The 14,885-nt window shown below is 37.5% G+C and overlaps 2 protein-coding genes across 4 annotated transcripts in view; one reads left to right on the plus strand and one right to left on the minus strand.

The window, feature by feature from the left end:
• Nucleotides 1–161: 161 nt before the first annotated feature.
• LOC110067288 (ras-related protein Rab-5B-like) lies at nucleotides 162–6,284 on the plus strand. 2 transcript variants are annotated; one of them, XM_089296923.1, is made up of 7 exons: nucleotides 162–275; nucleotides 810–846; nucleotides 1,919–2,081; nucleotides 2,846–2,929; nucleotides 3,277–3,551; nucleotides 4,163–4,256; nucleotides 4,419–6,284. In XM_089296923.1, exons 3-7 carry the CDS (start codon nucleotides 2,003–2,005, stop codon nucleotides 4,532–4,534), a joined length of 648 nt encoding a protein of 215 aa, XP_089153049.1. In that variant the 5' UTR covers nucleotides 162–275; nucleotides 810–846; nucleotides 1,919–2,002; the 3' UTR covers nucleotides 4,535–6,284. The 2 variants fall into 2 exon arrangements, with proteins under 2 accessions (XP_089153049.1, XP_020630262.1); XM_020774603.2 differs by lacking the exon at nucleotides 810–846.
• A 381-nt stretch (nucleotides 6,285–6,665) lies between these two features.
• Nucleotides 6,666–14,885, minus strand: part of LOC110067289 (uncharacterized) — a 29,386-nt gene continuing 21,166 nt past the window's right edge. For both annotated transcript variants that reach the window (XM_089296921.1, XM_089296920.1), the window contains 3 exons: nucleotides 14,685–14,828; nucleotides 11,953–12,090; nucleotides 6,666–7,287 (listed from right to left, as the gene is read on the minus strand). In XM_089296921.1, the coding sequence (XP_089153047.1) occupies nucleotides 6,941–7,287; nucleotides 11,953–12,090; nucleotides 14,685–14,828 (629 nt within the window). In that variant the 3' untranslated portion in view covers nucleotides 6,666–6,940. The remainder of the gene's footprint in view (nucleotides 7,288–11,952; nucleotides 12,091–14,684; nucleotides 14,829–14,885) is intronic.

Consider the following 14,885-nt stretch of genomic DNA (forward strand, 5'->3'; position numbering starts at 1 on the left):
CATTTTTATACAAGAAAGATAATTACGTACTTCGACTAACTTTTAATCCTGGGTTAGGTTATTATACCGTACCGGCCGGCCCTGCTGAAAATTAGAAATGACGTAATGTTTTTGTTCCAACTGTGGGGTGGACTGGACTTGAGAAGCATTAGCAGGGCTCGTGTAGTCACGCGGGTCATTGTGGTCCTGCTCTGAACTGAAACTTGTACTTTAGAGTGATATCAGCTATTTTCACTGATTTCTTCTAATTTTATCGCTTAGAAGTCCATTTACAGGTAGGTTTGTTCTCTGTTGAACAGCTGTGTGCTGATATTTGGTCGTGATTTTTCCATTTGATCGCATATTTTGTCGTAAACATGAAAGGAAGTCAGGCGATACGTTTCTAGAAGCGTCGCCATATTTGTTTCTCCGACACGTCTATGTAGACCCGGTAGTTAGAGGATTTCTTTGTTACTGTTGACAAATAGCTACATTGCTTTGGGAGAGTAATGCAGAAGAATTTTTTCTCCTGTACTTATCCTGACAGGGGCAATTTCGCCGTTTCGTTTCGAGTTGTTTTCACCGGAAATTCACGAACGACTGTACTCATTTTGAACGTTTATTTGGAAAGTATGACGTCGTTTTGCGTTTGATCATGCATAAACGGTTGTTTTGGCGAACATTTCTTGCCGAAACTGTCTTCCTCTTCGATCCTAAACCTCTGCATTGTATCATTAAGTCACGAAGGAAGGGAATTTTCTGGTACAATCATTCTTCGATTGCAATGTCGCGAAGTTTAACCGATATCTACAATCTTGCCGTGTTATTAGGTAACCGATGTTGTGTCCTTTGGATGGAAATTAAAAGGTATTTGGTGTAAAAGTTTGACTCCTATTTCTTGTGGAGCAGATTGCATCGAGGACTTGTCCAGACAAGCGATCTTAATAAAATAGATACTATTAAAATTTCAAACCTTTTAGTTCGCAAGTTCGGTGTACTGTAGCCAGGACAGAACATTCCAGTGTTTCGTTAACTTTGGCTTGAACTTAAGCTTACATCCTTCAAGAAAACGCCCAAATAAAAATAGTTGTGTTTTTATTTACATTAGACCTTAATCTAAGTGAATTTTCACGAACGTAGCGCAGGCTAGTTTGCAGTAACGTGTAATTAATGGAATCGCCTGCACGTAAAGAACGATTTGCTTATTTCGTAATCATCTTTTCGAGGCTTTACGGTTTGTGAATGTTGATGAATCTTCTTCCACGATCATCCAGAACGGCAGTTTTGTGAATACATTCATGTCATACATTTTATAGAATACTTAGTAAGATACCTTTTAACGTCGTAGAGTAATTTCACAAACTTTGCTTGCTTATTATATTAATACTTAAAAAATAACATGCAAAGAATGTTATACAATAATTTTGTTTGTATTATTATTATATCTGCAGAAAAAGTTCGTTTGCCTCATATTTTCTCCCTGTTTATTCCCCATGATTTTGAAATCATCTATTTTGATGTCTTTACTAGTATTATGCTTTGTCATTGCATATTTTTAAAATGTGTACAGTCATTTTATCATTAGTATTGAGAGTTTTGTTATTCATCAAGCAACATCCCTTACATTTGTAGTGGATGATTTTCTGTATGCTCATCTGTATGTATCAGTCATATATGTTAACATTGTAAGGAGAAATGTGAATTTGATCAGATATTGGGAGTTTCGGCCAATTTAAAAAGCTAATTTTTTTTTCTATAATTTCTGTTGAACAGTTTTTTTTATCTCTGATACTACTGTACATTGTATGAGCCATTACTTTTTAAGAATAAGCGTCAGTCCTTATGTCATTAGTTGAAAACATGGAACTCCTGTGGGTTTATTTCTCAAAAATTGTCCTGAAATTATACATCAGTTGATTCAGTCACTTTGTTATTTTAGTTGTGTGATCTACGTTTACAAGATATTTAAGCTGGAATCTTAAAACTTTGGTACAGACCTCAACCGGATATTTAGTGTCTTTCAATGGCGACGCGGGGAACGGCACAACGCCCCAATGGAGCTGTGCAGGGTAAAATCTGTCAGTTTAAACTGGTACTTCTAGGTGAGTGTCACTTTCAGCATAATAAGGAACATGTTTTTTTTAAACTTGATTTTAACTCAAGGTAGTGATAGAGTTCAAGGGCCAGATAGAAATATCTTTAGTACAATATCATGATATCTGGTATGATGGCAAAGATTTTCTTGTGTGACTAAGACTTAAATTGGAAATATGACTTGAGTTACTCAAAAGTTCCCCTCTCAACCAGTCGACTCAGTTACTGTACTTCCTTGATTTCTGGTAAAGAGAATTTCCATTTTTCATTTTCTCCTTCTCAACTTCCTTGAGTGCCAGAATTCTAGAGTAATACCATAACATTTATGCAAACTTCATATGGCCATTCTCTTTGTTTTTTCAATTGATCTGGTCTTCCTTCAGTTTGCACACATGCTGTAGATGTTGTTTGAAGCTCAAAAACATCTTAGAGTGGATATGTCAAGAAGATTTAGAAAAGTAAATTAATGTCTTGTCCTAGTTGCAAAAATGTGGAAATGTACAAGACGTATTTCTCAGCGAAAGATCAGTTACTAATTTTGTTACTCTGATGTTTTTGAAAGAGAAACCGAATGGCTTCTGAGAATGAATGTGGTGTACTTTATCCTCTTTCTTGATATGTCAATTTTGGGGCAAGTGTGGCATGCCTTTGTTAACTTCCTCTTTGAGCAATTGTCTGTCAAATACTTCCTTGTTTAAATTCTTTGTTGCTGGACTTTGCATTTTAAACTTGCACAGCCATGCTGAATTTTTTCAATGATCGAATTCAACAGGTGAATCAGCTGTAGGAAAATCAAGTTTGGTTCTAAGATTTGTTAAAGGACAGTTTCATGAATATCAGGAGAGTACAATTGGAGGTGAGAAGAAATGAAAATAAGTGCATGTAGGTCAAGGTTAGCTGAATTAGTTTTTGCTGCCATTTACTTTACCATGGTGGTGTCCAACCAGAAAGCTCTTGCTACCTTGGTCACCGCTCACATAGAAATTTTATTTCCTTACAGCATCTTATTTCGTCATTTTATTGTACTATTTTCATTAGTTTACCTTACAAAATGTATTTAAATGCCCTATGTAGTGTAAATAAAGAATTGAATTGAATTGAATTGAAGTTCTCTCTCATTCAGGAACATTAAATATTTTGAAGTCTAAAAAAAGGACAGCGAAATTACAAAATTGATTAATCTCTTTATCCTGCGATCTTTAGCTGCCTTTTTGACACAGACAGTGTGTTTGGATGATACAACTGTTAAGTTTGAGATATGGGACACAGCAGGTCAAGAGAGGTATCACAGTTTAGCTCCAATGTACTACAGAGGTGCACAGGCTGCTATTGTTGTGTATGACATAACAAACCAGGATACATTTAGCAGAGCAAAAACTTGGGTGAAAGAACTTCAGCGACAGGCGAGTCCAAATATTGTCATAGCACTCGCAGGAAATAAAGCAGATCTTTCAAGCAAGAGGATGGTGGAATATGAGGTAAACTACCTCTAGCTTAATAGTTTTTCAGGGATTACAAATATGCCAAATTTGGCCTATTTTATGCCAAGAATTTATTCGACTCCAAGTAATTCCTACAGGGAGCCACTTTGACTCCAGTGTAGAGTCCAAAAATGTTGAGCTGAATTTTTTTTTCTGCCAGTCAAAATTTAAAAAAAAAATTGTTGGATTACTAATGAAACAATAGAAAATCAAAGGTACTAACAGTCTTGTAACAGCATTTCTTTGTTCAACAAAGTTTGTCCATAGCTGTTTGTGTACTACGTTCTGCACTGCTCATTTATTCAGCGGCCATATATGGTTGGTTATAAATCATTTTAGTCAGCAGTTTCCCTTCAGACATGTACTTCATGAAATGGTAATGGTGCATAAAGTACTCACCTTCTATAACCTCACATTTTCAAAAAATGACTGCCAAATATGTGGACAAAGAGTCAAAGGGACTTCAAAGGGAAAGAAAAATTTGTAATACCTGGTTTTTCTAGCCAGCTTCTAATTTATAAAATGTGAAATCTTAGTTTTGTGTGACTAAGTAACAAACAGTAAATTCTCTGAACCAACTGAATTATGGATTGTTTTTGCCTGATTAGGATGCTCAATCTTATGCTGAGGACAATGGTCTTCTGTTTATGGAGACATCTGCAAAAACTGCAATGAACGTCAATGATATCTTCTTAGCAATAGGTGAGTGCGACTCTGTGTCTCTTACTGTTCTTAATGAAGAATCCCATCTAGAGTGAAGTTAATGGTGGTTGCTTAATGCTGGTGAAACTTGAGTCAAGTTGGAGCAACCTCTTAATTAAGGAGTTATCAGAATTTACAGTTTTTTTATTACTACTATTACAGCAAAGAAACTGCCCAAGAGTGACAATGCATCAGCTGGACCTGCTGTGGGCCGACAGCCAAGAGGTGTTGACCTCAGGGAAACAAATGAACCGCACCAGGGCGGTTGCTGTAAATAGATTTCTCTTCAAAATCTTCTCTTATACAAATCATGGGTAAATCGGCGATGTGCTACTTGAACACATATGGGCAAGATCAACAAATAGGTGTTTTTATGCAGCCATTATTGTATTAGAATTCTAATCTCCAATCTTGCTCAAGCTGTGTAATAGTAATTTGAGTGTTGTCTCCGACTTTCATATGATTTGTTGTAAGTGTAAGATGACAAGTACGTCAACCATGAATTATGTGTGAGAATATTTTCAGCCATTCATGACCAATGTTACATAATTTGTTAATCTTGCCTGTGATATGTGTAAATTAGCTCAGTTGTCCCTGTAAGCTAGGCAACACTTTCATCTGCAGTAATAACTAATTGTTACACTTTAACTTCTCGTAAACTTTTTATACAAGACTTAAGTAGGAACCTGACAAGACTGAAAGACTTGATGATCTGTGGAAAGCTGTCATGATTGGAGAGTAGAAATTACAAGGGAAAATTCTACAAAATATGTGAGAAGTTGTATTGAGAACTTGATAGTATTCTAATGATGTGGGAGCCTCCTTCGTTGACTGCAGACAATCTTATTAGCTGTTGCACAAACTCCAAGCATGATGGGTCAGAAGTATGTACACTGTATTTGTAAGAGGTTAGAGACCCAAGAGTATAATAATTCACCACTTTTACACTACTTGATTAGCGGTGATGAAATCCAGGAAAGAGTAGAGGGAAAGGTAGGGGAAGTCTGGCAATGAAAGCACATTTTTTTTTGCTATAATAGAATCAATGCTGTTTTTATCAGTGGAAATGAAAACCTGCTGGCAGACAGTGTTAAGAGTTCCCTAGTGTAAGATCTGTTTAGTCATAACAGACATATTAAATAGGATTCTTGTGTAATAAAACACTGTACTGGCACATGTCTTGATATTGCTATTCTGATCAACAATTAGATTACAAGCTCAAGATTTCTATGAGGTGATCGCTGAGGAAGCCAAAGGCCAAATCAACTAATAATCACCTCATAGAAATCCCAAGTGAATAATTGTAATTGTGTAGTAGAATTCTAACTTACTAAATTTCTTTCAAATGTAGACAATATCCATTCATTTGTCACCGTAGTGCTAAACCTCACTTCTTTAGCAACATTGTCTGGACTGAACTGTATTTGAAACTTGCAATAGTGCACACGCACTCATTGGTTCATTGAAAAATTTTGAGGTTTAAATGTAGCATGATGGTCAATTTCCTTTCTTTCCTTGAGAGTGTAATAATTATATTACTGGATAGTTATTATCCAGTAATATTTCTAAATCTTCCTCGTAGCATGAGAGAAACCAGAAAATTTTGTCATTATGTGGACAACCTCCAGCCACTGCACACTAATGGCTGATTGTGTTCGAGTAGCTCAGCCAGTCAGATTGCAGCATGTCTTGATTAGTGTACAAATAGAATTGTGCTAATGTTTGTCATTAGTGCATTCTTGATAATAGTTCCAAGTATTCAGTATGGACGTTGTGTCTTACCATTGAGTATAGAATGCATGAATGTCAGTTGTACAAGATATACACTTAAATTTGCAATATAACTGACAGAAGCATGTATATTTAGCGAAACTGGGGTCAAAATATTAATAGCTCATCAGTTCTGTTCTGTATGCCTTGAGAAAGAAATCTTGCAAAGGACTATTACCAAACCTAGAACCCTAGTTGCATGTAAAGGGAACTGTTTTAAGATTGGTTTACATTATCAAATAAAACCTTTCAAAGAAATCAAGGTATGAAACACTTCCTGTTTGCTCATAAAATGAAATAAATATTTCAAGGCCACAAAATAGGTTTTTCTCCTGAATTATGGCAAGACTAGACTTTGTACTGGTTGGTTTGCAGAAGTTTATATAACAATCCTTGGTAATGTTGCTTGTACCTTGCATTTTGAAATTCGCCCAATTAAAAACTAATAACTAGTGAGGAGGCATAAAATTTAGCTATTCTGGCATGGCTGATTTCACAGGAAAAATAGGTACCTGACGGGTACATGTGACTGCCGCGGTTAGCGCCCTACCAGTAACCGCGAAAGATGTTCGTAGTTGTTTGTTGCGTTATTTGTGCTCTGCAGACGGAGTGGAGTTAAAAAATGAAAAGGTAGTCTGGTTGTTCTCCCAAATAACAATTTATTCAAACAATTCTTTTTATTTCCTGTGTTATAAAACAAAATGAGAAAAGTTTCCCTTGTTAATACTGCCGAACTGCTTTATCAAAATAAAACAGAGGTGCACAAAAATCTGTTTTCTGATTATTTTAAGAAAATCACATGTTCCCCGTGAAGAAAACGGTGATAAACAGATATTTGCTCTTATATAATCAGTTTCGTAAGACAAAAATTGAACACGGAGCAACCGAATTTGAATCATGTTTATTTTCTTGCTTCAGTCGGACTCTTCGTCTGAATCGTCAGAGCTTTCCCAATCATTTCCATATTGAGAAAGCGTAGATTCCATTTTTTCGATATTTTCCTCTTTCTCCTCTTTCTTTCGCTTTCTTGCACAGCAGCAAAACGCTATCAAAGCAATGATTAAAAGCACTCCTCCACCAGCTGCGCCTCCGATCATTAAGATCAGCTGTTTGTCTTTCTCCTGGTTGTAAGCTATGTCTACAACACACTCCACTCCGTCGCCAGCAAATCCTTTTTTGCACGTGCATCGGTACGTTCCTCTCGTGTTGTGACACGTGGCTTTCTCGTGGCATATTTCTAAATCCTTACATTCATCCTGATCTATAATTGGTCGAAAAAGAAAATTAACTCGTCAGGGGATCGATAATCGTTACTCCCACACCCCCAGGGGTATTCCCATGTATAAGCTATATGAGTATGTGCCGCTGTAAAGGGTATTGGTTTCAGGCGGTTAAGTCTGGGATAGGGTATGGAAATCAGACAGTTTTTGATCTAGAATATAAGGTACAATTAACCGGAAAAGTGGCCAGTGTATAAATAATTTAGAGTAGAACAGGGTTCTTTACCCGGGGTTCTGTAAGAGAAGTTGAAACTCGGAAGTTACTTTGTAGGATATTGGTTTTAGTCAGCGTATGTTGGACTACAATAGTGATAAAGATTCTGCATGGAAAAATAGCTAGTTTCAGGAGCCCATTATCCGGAGCCTCTATCTCCCATACTGACCCTGTGAGTCAACCCTTTCCCTATCTTTCTATTTTTAGTAACAGCTCTCGTAGGAGTTTTCACATGACCCCTATTCAATACCCAATTATACCCGAGCTAAGGCCATTCTTTGTTATAACAAAGACTGAAATCCCACTTTTGTGCCCTGTTTTGCATTTTCTATCTGTAAAAACAAGATATTTTGTGGGAAACCAAGAGACCCTTGCGGTTATTACAGTTCTAAAAATAGAATGATACGGGAAAGGGTTGACCCTACTATGGCAAGCCGTTTGTAGCAAAATTAAATCCTTGCAATATATGTTTAATCCTTTAAATAACGGTTTTATTTAAAGATAGAAAAAGGCATTCAATCCAATGGTAAATAAAATTTTTGGTTCAATTCAATCTTTTAATTTTCATGATTCAATCCAATACCTGGAATATTGATTCAATCCAATACCTAAAATATTGATTCAATCCAATACCTAAAATATTGATTCAATCCAATACCTGGAATATTGATTCAATCCAATACCTAAAATATTGATTCAATCCAATACCTGGAATATTGATTCAATCCAATACCTCGAATATTGATGCAATCCAATACCTGAAATATTGATTCAATCCAATACCTGAAATATTGATTCAATCCAATACCTCAAATATTGATGCAATCTTCCTGGGCCGAGCGCGGCCAACAGGAACGAGAGTAACTGAGCACTAGAGAGCACTGAAAACATGGCGGGCGAAGGAGAACTAGATTTAGAAGTTTAGTTTCCTAACTTTCTTGCAGACATCTTGGATAAAACGGAAATAATTTTTGAGAATTTTGACTCAGAAGTTGGAATCATGGAAGACCATTTCGTAAAATTCCTGTTGAGGTGCTCGAGGAACTTTGAGGACTAGGATTCATCTGGACAACGATAACAAAGATGATTGGAGTTTGGAGATGGACAATTCACAGAAGATTGACAGAGTATGGCTGAGAAGATATGAGGGGTTTCAACAGCTTACCTGATAAGGAACCGAAATCATTCAAGAGTATGGATATAATTTCATTGCAGGTTTCTTTAAGTCCATTGGGTTACGGGTTCAACGGAGAAGAATAAGAGAAAGGCTAGCAAAATTAGATCCCCAAAATACTGTCTTGAGATGGGGTGCGTAAATTCGCTTTGGCATCTGGATGGACATCACTCTCTGATCCGATGGAAAATACTAATTCGGCTGTATAGACGGATTTTCTCGGAGAATAATGTTTTTGAAATGTAGTGCCAACAATAAAGCAGAAACAGTTCTTGAATTGTTTCTGGATGCCGTTAAGAGAGACGGAGAATTTTGGCCTTCCAGAGTACGAGTAGATCATGGTGTTGAAAACGTTGGTGTGTGCGATACAATGGAGCAGGTTAGAAGAGAGGAGAGGGGCAGCTTCACTGCAGGGCCATCGACACAACCAACGAATTGAAAGATTGTGGAGGGATGTTTCCGTTGTGCTTCCCACTTGAACTTTTACACTTTTTGTAGTATGGAATTGTCAGGCATCCTGGACACTGATAATTCAGTACATCTTTCCACCTTACACTTAGTTTTTCAACCAAGGATAAACCTTGCTCTTTGCCAGTTCACTGAAGCTTTCAACCACCAAAATGTAAGAACAGAAAAAAAACTGGTTGCCATACCAAATGTGGCTTAATCATATGATGCAGCCTGAAAACCCCCTTTCAAATGGAAAGTCATATGATTTTGAATACTATGGTGATGATCCTGATGGCCCAACTCCATTGGACAGTGATAACAATGTTGTAGTTGAAGAAATTGACCTGGGACAACATGATTCAGTGCAGTCATTTGTATTGGAAAGGCTAGATCCCTTAAGATAATCAAGTCAAATAGGAGTAGACATCTTCCAAGAGGTTCTAGAACTAGTGACTGTTAAACTTGGGCAACTGACAATTGCATAATACTACATATGTGTGGGCTTGGTAAAGAAGATTATGGCCCTTAAAGTATTTTGGCAACTCAGTTCACAACAGAAAACCTCACCCTGTATCAAGTAAATTATTTTCTCATCTTCCTTTTCATTGATATACAAAACTCAGAAACTGCTTGAATTACAGAATGCCTAACTTCTAGCAACACAACTAAACAAAACTCAGAAACTGCTTGAATAATGCTAGAAGTTAGGCATTCTGTAATTATTACAGAATGCCTAACTTCTAGCAACACAACTAAACTGAAGAGAAATCAGGGCATTTGATAACTGCCATGTGCATTACTCTGCCTTGTAGATTTTTCAGGTGCTTATCAAAACAGATATTAAAATGTTGCAAGGTTAATTTGTTATCTTATTTTCAAAAGTACCCAGGACACAAGACTAACCTCTTGGTGCACTGGCGTAATGGCTACTAACAGGACTCATGTCACTAGCCAAAACTAACTTTGCACCAGCCAGCCTTTTTCATACACAGCTTCACTGACTTTTTTATAAGAGTGGTCAATCTTGGACATTTCTTGTTGCATCTAAAATGTTAATAATAATCACTAAGAAAATTTCACTCCCACAAACACGAATCCTGCTTTTCTTGAATGTGCTTATGTTCAATCTCTGATGTACTTTTATCAGTGTTGCCATTTTCTCTTATCTCCCTTTAATAGTTAAATATTTATCATATGCTTATTAAGGCAATTATTTCCACGAAATCCACTCATAGTTTCCCTGTTTTCATTAGTTTCTATTCTCTTCAGTTTTACTTTGTCAGGATAATTCTCAATTTTGTTTTCATCCAGTAGACCAGTACTCCATTCCATCATGATTGTCACAATGGCTAGTGAAAGTGCAAAATCTACTATTCAAAACTGAAATGTGTGGCTAGTTGGCAGTAGTGTTAGCCTTGAGCCCTTGGTACCCGATATTATTCACAACAAATTGGTGCCATGTTTGTCATAGAATATCAAGAAAAACATCGTTTTTACGAAAGAAGTACCACGTGTGGGTTAAATAATGCAAAACATGAGACAACAACATTGAAAAACTTAAAACACATCCCAATGTTCAATGATTGCTGTCTTGTAAAATGTAAAGGTTCTTATTTCAAAAATAACTTAAAGCCAGGTTTACACAAGCAGTTTTTGTGAGAAACATGTTTGACTGTGCACACGGCACAGCAAAAATTTTGTTTACAGTTCAAAGTTTAGTGTGCCAGTAATGATTGGACAGCAGAAATATGCACAATACCAAAGACCAATGTGGTAGCAAAATTTGCCACAGTTTATGTTATTTGCCACAAAAAGCTAGCACACACAGCTTTTAATAAACAAATATGTTTGTCACATAAAAATTGGTTAACTTACATCTATAAAAGCGGCAGTAATGGAATCTAAATTTTCCGTGTCCCTTGTGTCTCGGTTGTAGCAATGTCTCATTTACCTAAGCACACTAATGGTTTGATCAAGAACTTCGGCGTGCGCTTCTGCAACTGCTGAGTCAAAATTCTCAAAAATTATTTCCGTTTTATCCAAGATGTCTGCAAGAAACTTAGGAAACTAAACTTCTAACTCTAGTTCTCCTTCGCCCGCCATGTTTTCAGTGCTCTCTAGTGCTCAGTTACTCTCGTTCCTGTTGGCCGCGCTCGGCCCAGGAAGATTGCATCAATATTCGAGGTATTGGATTGAATCAATATTCCAGGTATTGGATTGAATCAATATTTTAGGTATTGGATTGAATCAATATTCCAGGTATTGGATTGAATCAATATTTTAGGTATTGGATTGAATCAATATTTTAGGTATTGGATTGAATCAATATTCCAGGTATTGGATTGAATCGTGAAAATTAAAAGATTGAATTGAACCAAAAACTTTATTTACCATTGGATAGAATGCCTTTTTCTATCTTTAAATAAGACCGTTATTTAAAGGATTAAACATATATCGCAAGGATTAAATTTTGCTACAAACGGCTTGCCATACCCTACGTTACAGTGCGGATGGAGACTCCGGGTGATTGGCTCCTGCTAGTTTGGAATGAAGAAGGGGTTTTTTGGTGCCTTGTCGAGCAGTAGGGTTGCAAAATCAAACTAATCATGATCTAGTATAGGATAACGGTTTCAGAGTCCCAGCGGCACACGCCTACCGAAAGATACATAGAGTACCCCCCCACCCCCCACCCCCGCCAGGGTTAAAACGCACGGTGCTCTCAGCCTCGGTCCCAGGCTCTCTCTCTTTTTTGCGGAGAGAGACAGCCTGGGTTCGAGGTTACGGTTTTCTTTACCCACCCACCCTTACCTTCGCAAACATGATTCAAAGGATGCATCTTAAATCCTTGATGACACGCACACTCGAACGAACCATGGGTATTTTTGCATGTGGCTCCCATACTTCTACACTTGACTCGAATCTTTTTCTTCTTGCATTCATCTAGATCTGAAATAAATATTAAACAGATACATTTTACTTGCTGACATTGCGACAAACTAGCTTATATGAAATTGGAATGAAGTTAAGTCAGGAGCCATAATCGGGGACGGAGACCGTAAGTCTCGGGATTCGCGCGTACCTATGATATGGGACAATTTTTCTATTTTTAGAACAAATTGCGCCATCCTGACGTCATATATCCGCGCGGATTCACGCACATGTCAGGGGCTCTCGCGTGGATGTTGTCACGTTGCGTGATCAAATGGTGAGAGTTAGAGATTCTCTTGCGTATTTTTCACAGCGATGGCAGGGAATAAGGCAGGGAATACGAACCAGGGCGCTTATATGTAGTTTAATGCTCTGAGCTAACGGAAAAGGTGGGTTTTTCAGGGTCGAAAACAAGACTTCAATCTCGCGCTGGGAATGAATAATAAGATCTGCTCACGCTAGTTGTAAGCTCACGCGTATGCTTAAGAATATAGCAAGAAAACTCTCTACTCTGGTATCGAGTCAATTTGTGAGTTTCTCAGACAATGTTTAATCATAACCAAAACCTGGTGGCTTATTGTCTCTGCTTGTTTGGTGAGTTTGCAAAGGTTTTTGAAAGGAAAGTCTGACGCGTACAATTAGCTCATTTGCATAGTGCAGCTCGTGCACTTTCAGGTCCGAGTCAGTGTTTTCAATTGTCAACAAATCTTGACAAAGACTTCTTTCGTTATCTTTTGTGTTGAGATGCTGCAACAAATTTCACGAATGCAAAAAAGGCTACTAACATCATGTGTGTTTCTTCAACATAAGCATAGTGAAGTTTTACACTGCGAAAATGAAAATAGACAAGGAGTTTTTATAACTCGATCAGCAAAATCGAAATTGTTATTCCAAGTCGATTAAAGAAAGCGTCATCGTAACTTTGCTGATTGTTTCTGCTTTATTCACATATTTTGAGCTTAGCTTTTAATATGTTCTCAAACATTTATCAATCTTAAACATATTTAAAAACTATAGAGCTACTGTTTGAGTTCGATGTACGCTTTCACACGAAAGTGCGGCGGAAGTACAATTTGTCATGTTTACTGACTGTACAAAACACGCATCGGCGGGCGCTCTCATTCATCGACAACAGAGAATTTACTGGATTTTTACACGAATAAAACTCAGCAGTATCTACGGACGTAAAGTTATTAAGCCTCGATGAAACATCAAGCGTCGCTTACAATTCAAGCGAAACTCAAACTAGCAATTATTTTGTTTTACTTTTCGGTCGCGATAGACTGACAAATTCCTCGCAAGCGTGTGGCAAGAGAAACTAGGAAACTATGAAGTCCTGAAGCTCTGCTATATCTAAATATATCCAGCTAGTTTTTTGCTTTGTAATGGAAAAGCTGTTAATCTTCAACATATGTGAAATTTAAAGTGGAGTAATGTACAGCTCATGTAAAAGAAGCATCAGTCGGTACACAACTTGGTCAGCGATATATATAAGCTTACAGCGGAACATACCTAAATTCGACACTGTCTTACTTCACTCAAACTGGAGCAGCTTACGACGAAAATACTTAAGCAAAACTCCAACAGACGTAAACGCGTTGAGTTGTGGGGCAAAAACATGAAACATTTCAGGACTTTCGGACGCCATTTCCCCCGCGCGACATCCGCAAAAATCCTCGCAGCATGCACGCGCGTGTGCCGCAGGTGATGGCGCAATTTGTTCTAAAAATAGAATTATTGTCCCATATCATGGGGACAACCCCAATACTTGAAATGGCGCGCGCTTACGGTCTCCGTCCCCGATTATGGCTCCTGGTTAAGTCTAGTTTGGACTAACCAGTATAGAGACGTTGCCAGCGACTCAACGAAAGTACAAGCGAGAACAGTTTTTAAGTCATTGTTAAATATTGTTGAAAAATAGATTCTTCGAATTAGTTCTTACACAGTTTTTGATATGTAAATTTGGTTTAATTATATTGCTCTGACGTCAAAATACACGCTGGATTAATTTAGGCCAAGGAATTAAAACTTCTTGCCCTCAGTGATGTAAAATGTAAATTAAAGAGTAAAGTGCACTTTGAGGATTATCCATTTAGGTAGTGTTAGTTTCTGATAAAAATTCAATCATATCTATATCTGCTAGAAGGAGATATGGTGAGCTAATTCTTCTCTGGAATGACTAAAGACGGGATAATGGCTTTAGTGTGATAACTATGAACCAACTCTTGACTCGTTTTCCAAAACTTTTAATTCACATTCCGTCCACACGGCGGTTTCACTCTGAAAACCATTGTTTTCCGTCCACAATGTGCCAGAGAAATTTAAAAACGCAACAATCACCGATCATTTTGGATTTGTGGTTCAGGACTTCGAGGAAAACTTGGGCAGGGATATCACAAGATTATCGCGATTACATATTTTTTTCGAAAAGCTCCGTTTTACCGTCCACACTTTCTCTGGTTTCAAGGGCGTTTTCGAAAAGCTCCGTTTTCGTGACAGATTAGTGTGGACTGTAGGCCCAACCGTAGATATAAAGCTACGTTTTCAAATTTCTTCGGCGTAGTATGCACGCTGCCTCAGTTCGCACTGGTAAGTAATTTGTTCATTTATACCTTCACAAGAATCTCCTTTTAGTACGTATCCTGGTTTACAAACACAGTGGTACTGCTTGCCATCTAGTTTCTTCACGCACTGTTTATGAGATCCACACGCATCGTTATCTTTTCCTGGAGTACATTCCGCACTGCTATTATTGGCTGCAAGAAATCAATTAGATACCTTTACTTCCATAACTTGTAAAATCCTGGACTGGT

This window comes from Orbicella faveolata, unplaced genomic scaffold (assembly GCF_042242905.1).
Source record: "Orbicella faveolata isolate gen_17 unplaced genomic scaffold, um_ofav_v1 contig_27, whole genome shotgun sequence".
Taxonomy (NCBI): Eukaryota; Metazoa; Cnidaria; class Anthozoa; order Scleractinia; family Merulinidae; genus Orbicella; species Orbicella faveolata.

Coding starts and splice junctions, on each gene's coding strand:
- LOC110067288 (XM_089296923.1), top strand. CDS start 2,003: ATGGCGACGCGGGGAACGGCACAACGCCCCAATGGAGCTGTGCAGGGT. Junction 2,930..3,276: donor TCAGGAGAGTACAATTGGAG/GTGAGAAGAAAT, acceptor TGCGATCTTTAG/CTGCCTTTTTGACACAGACA. Junction 3,552..4,162: donor AGAGGATGGTGGAATATGAG/GTAAACTACCTC, acceptor TTGCCTGATTAG/GATGCTCAATCTTATGCTGA.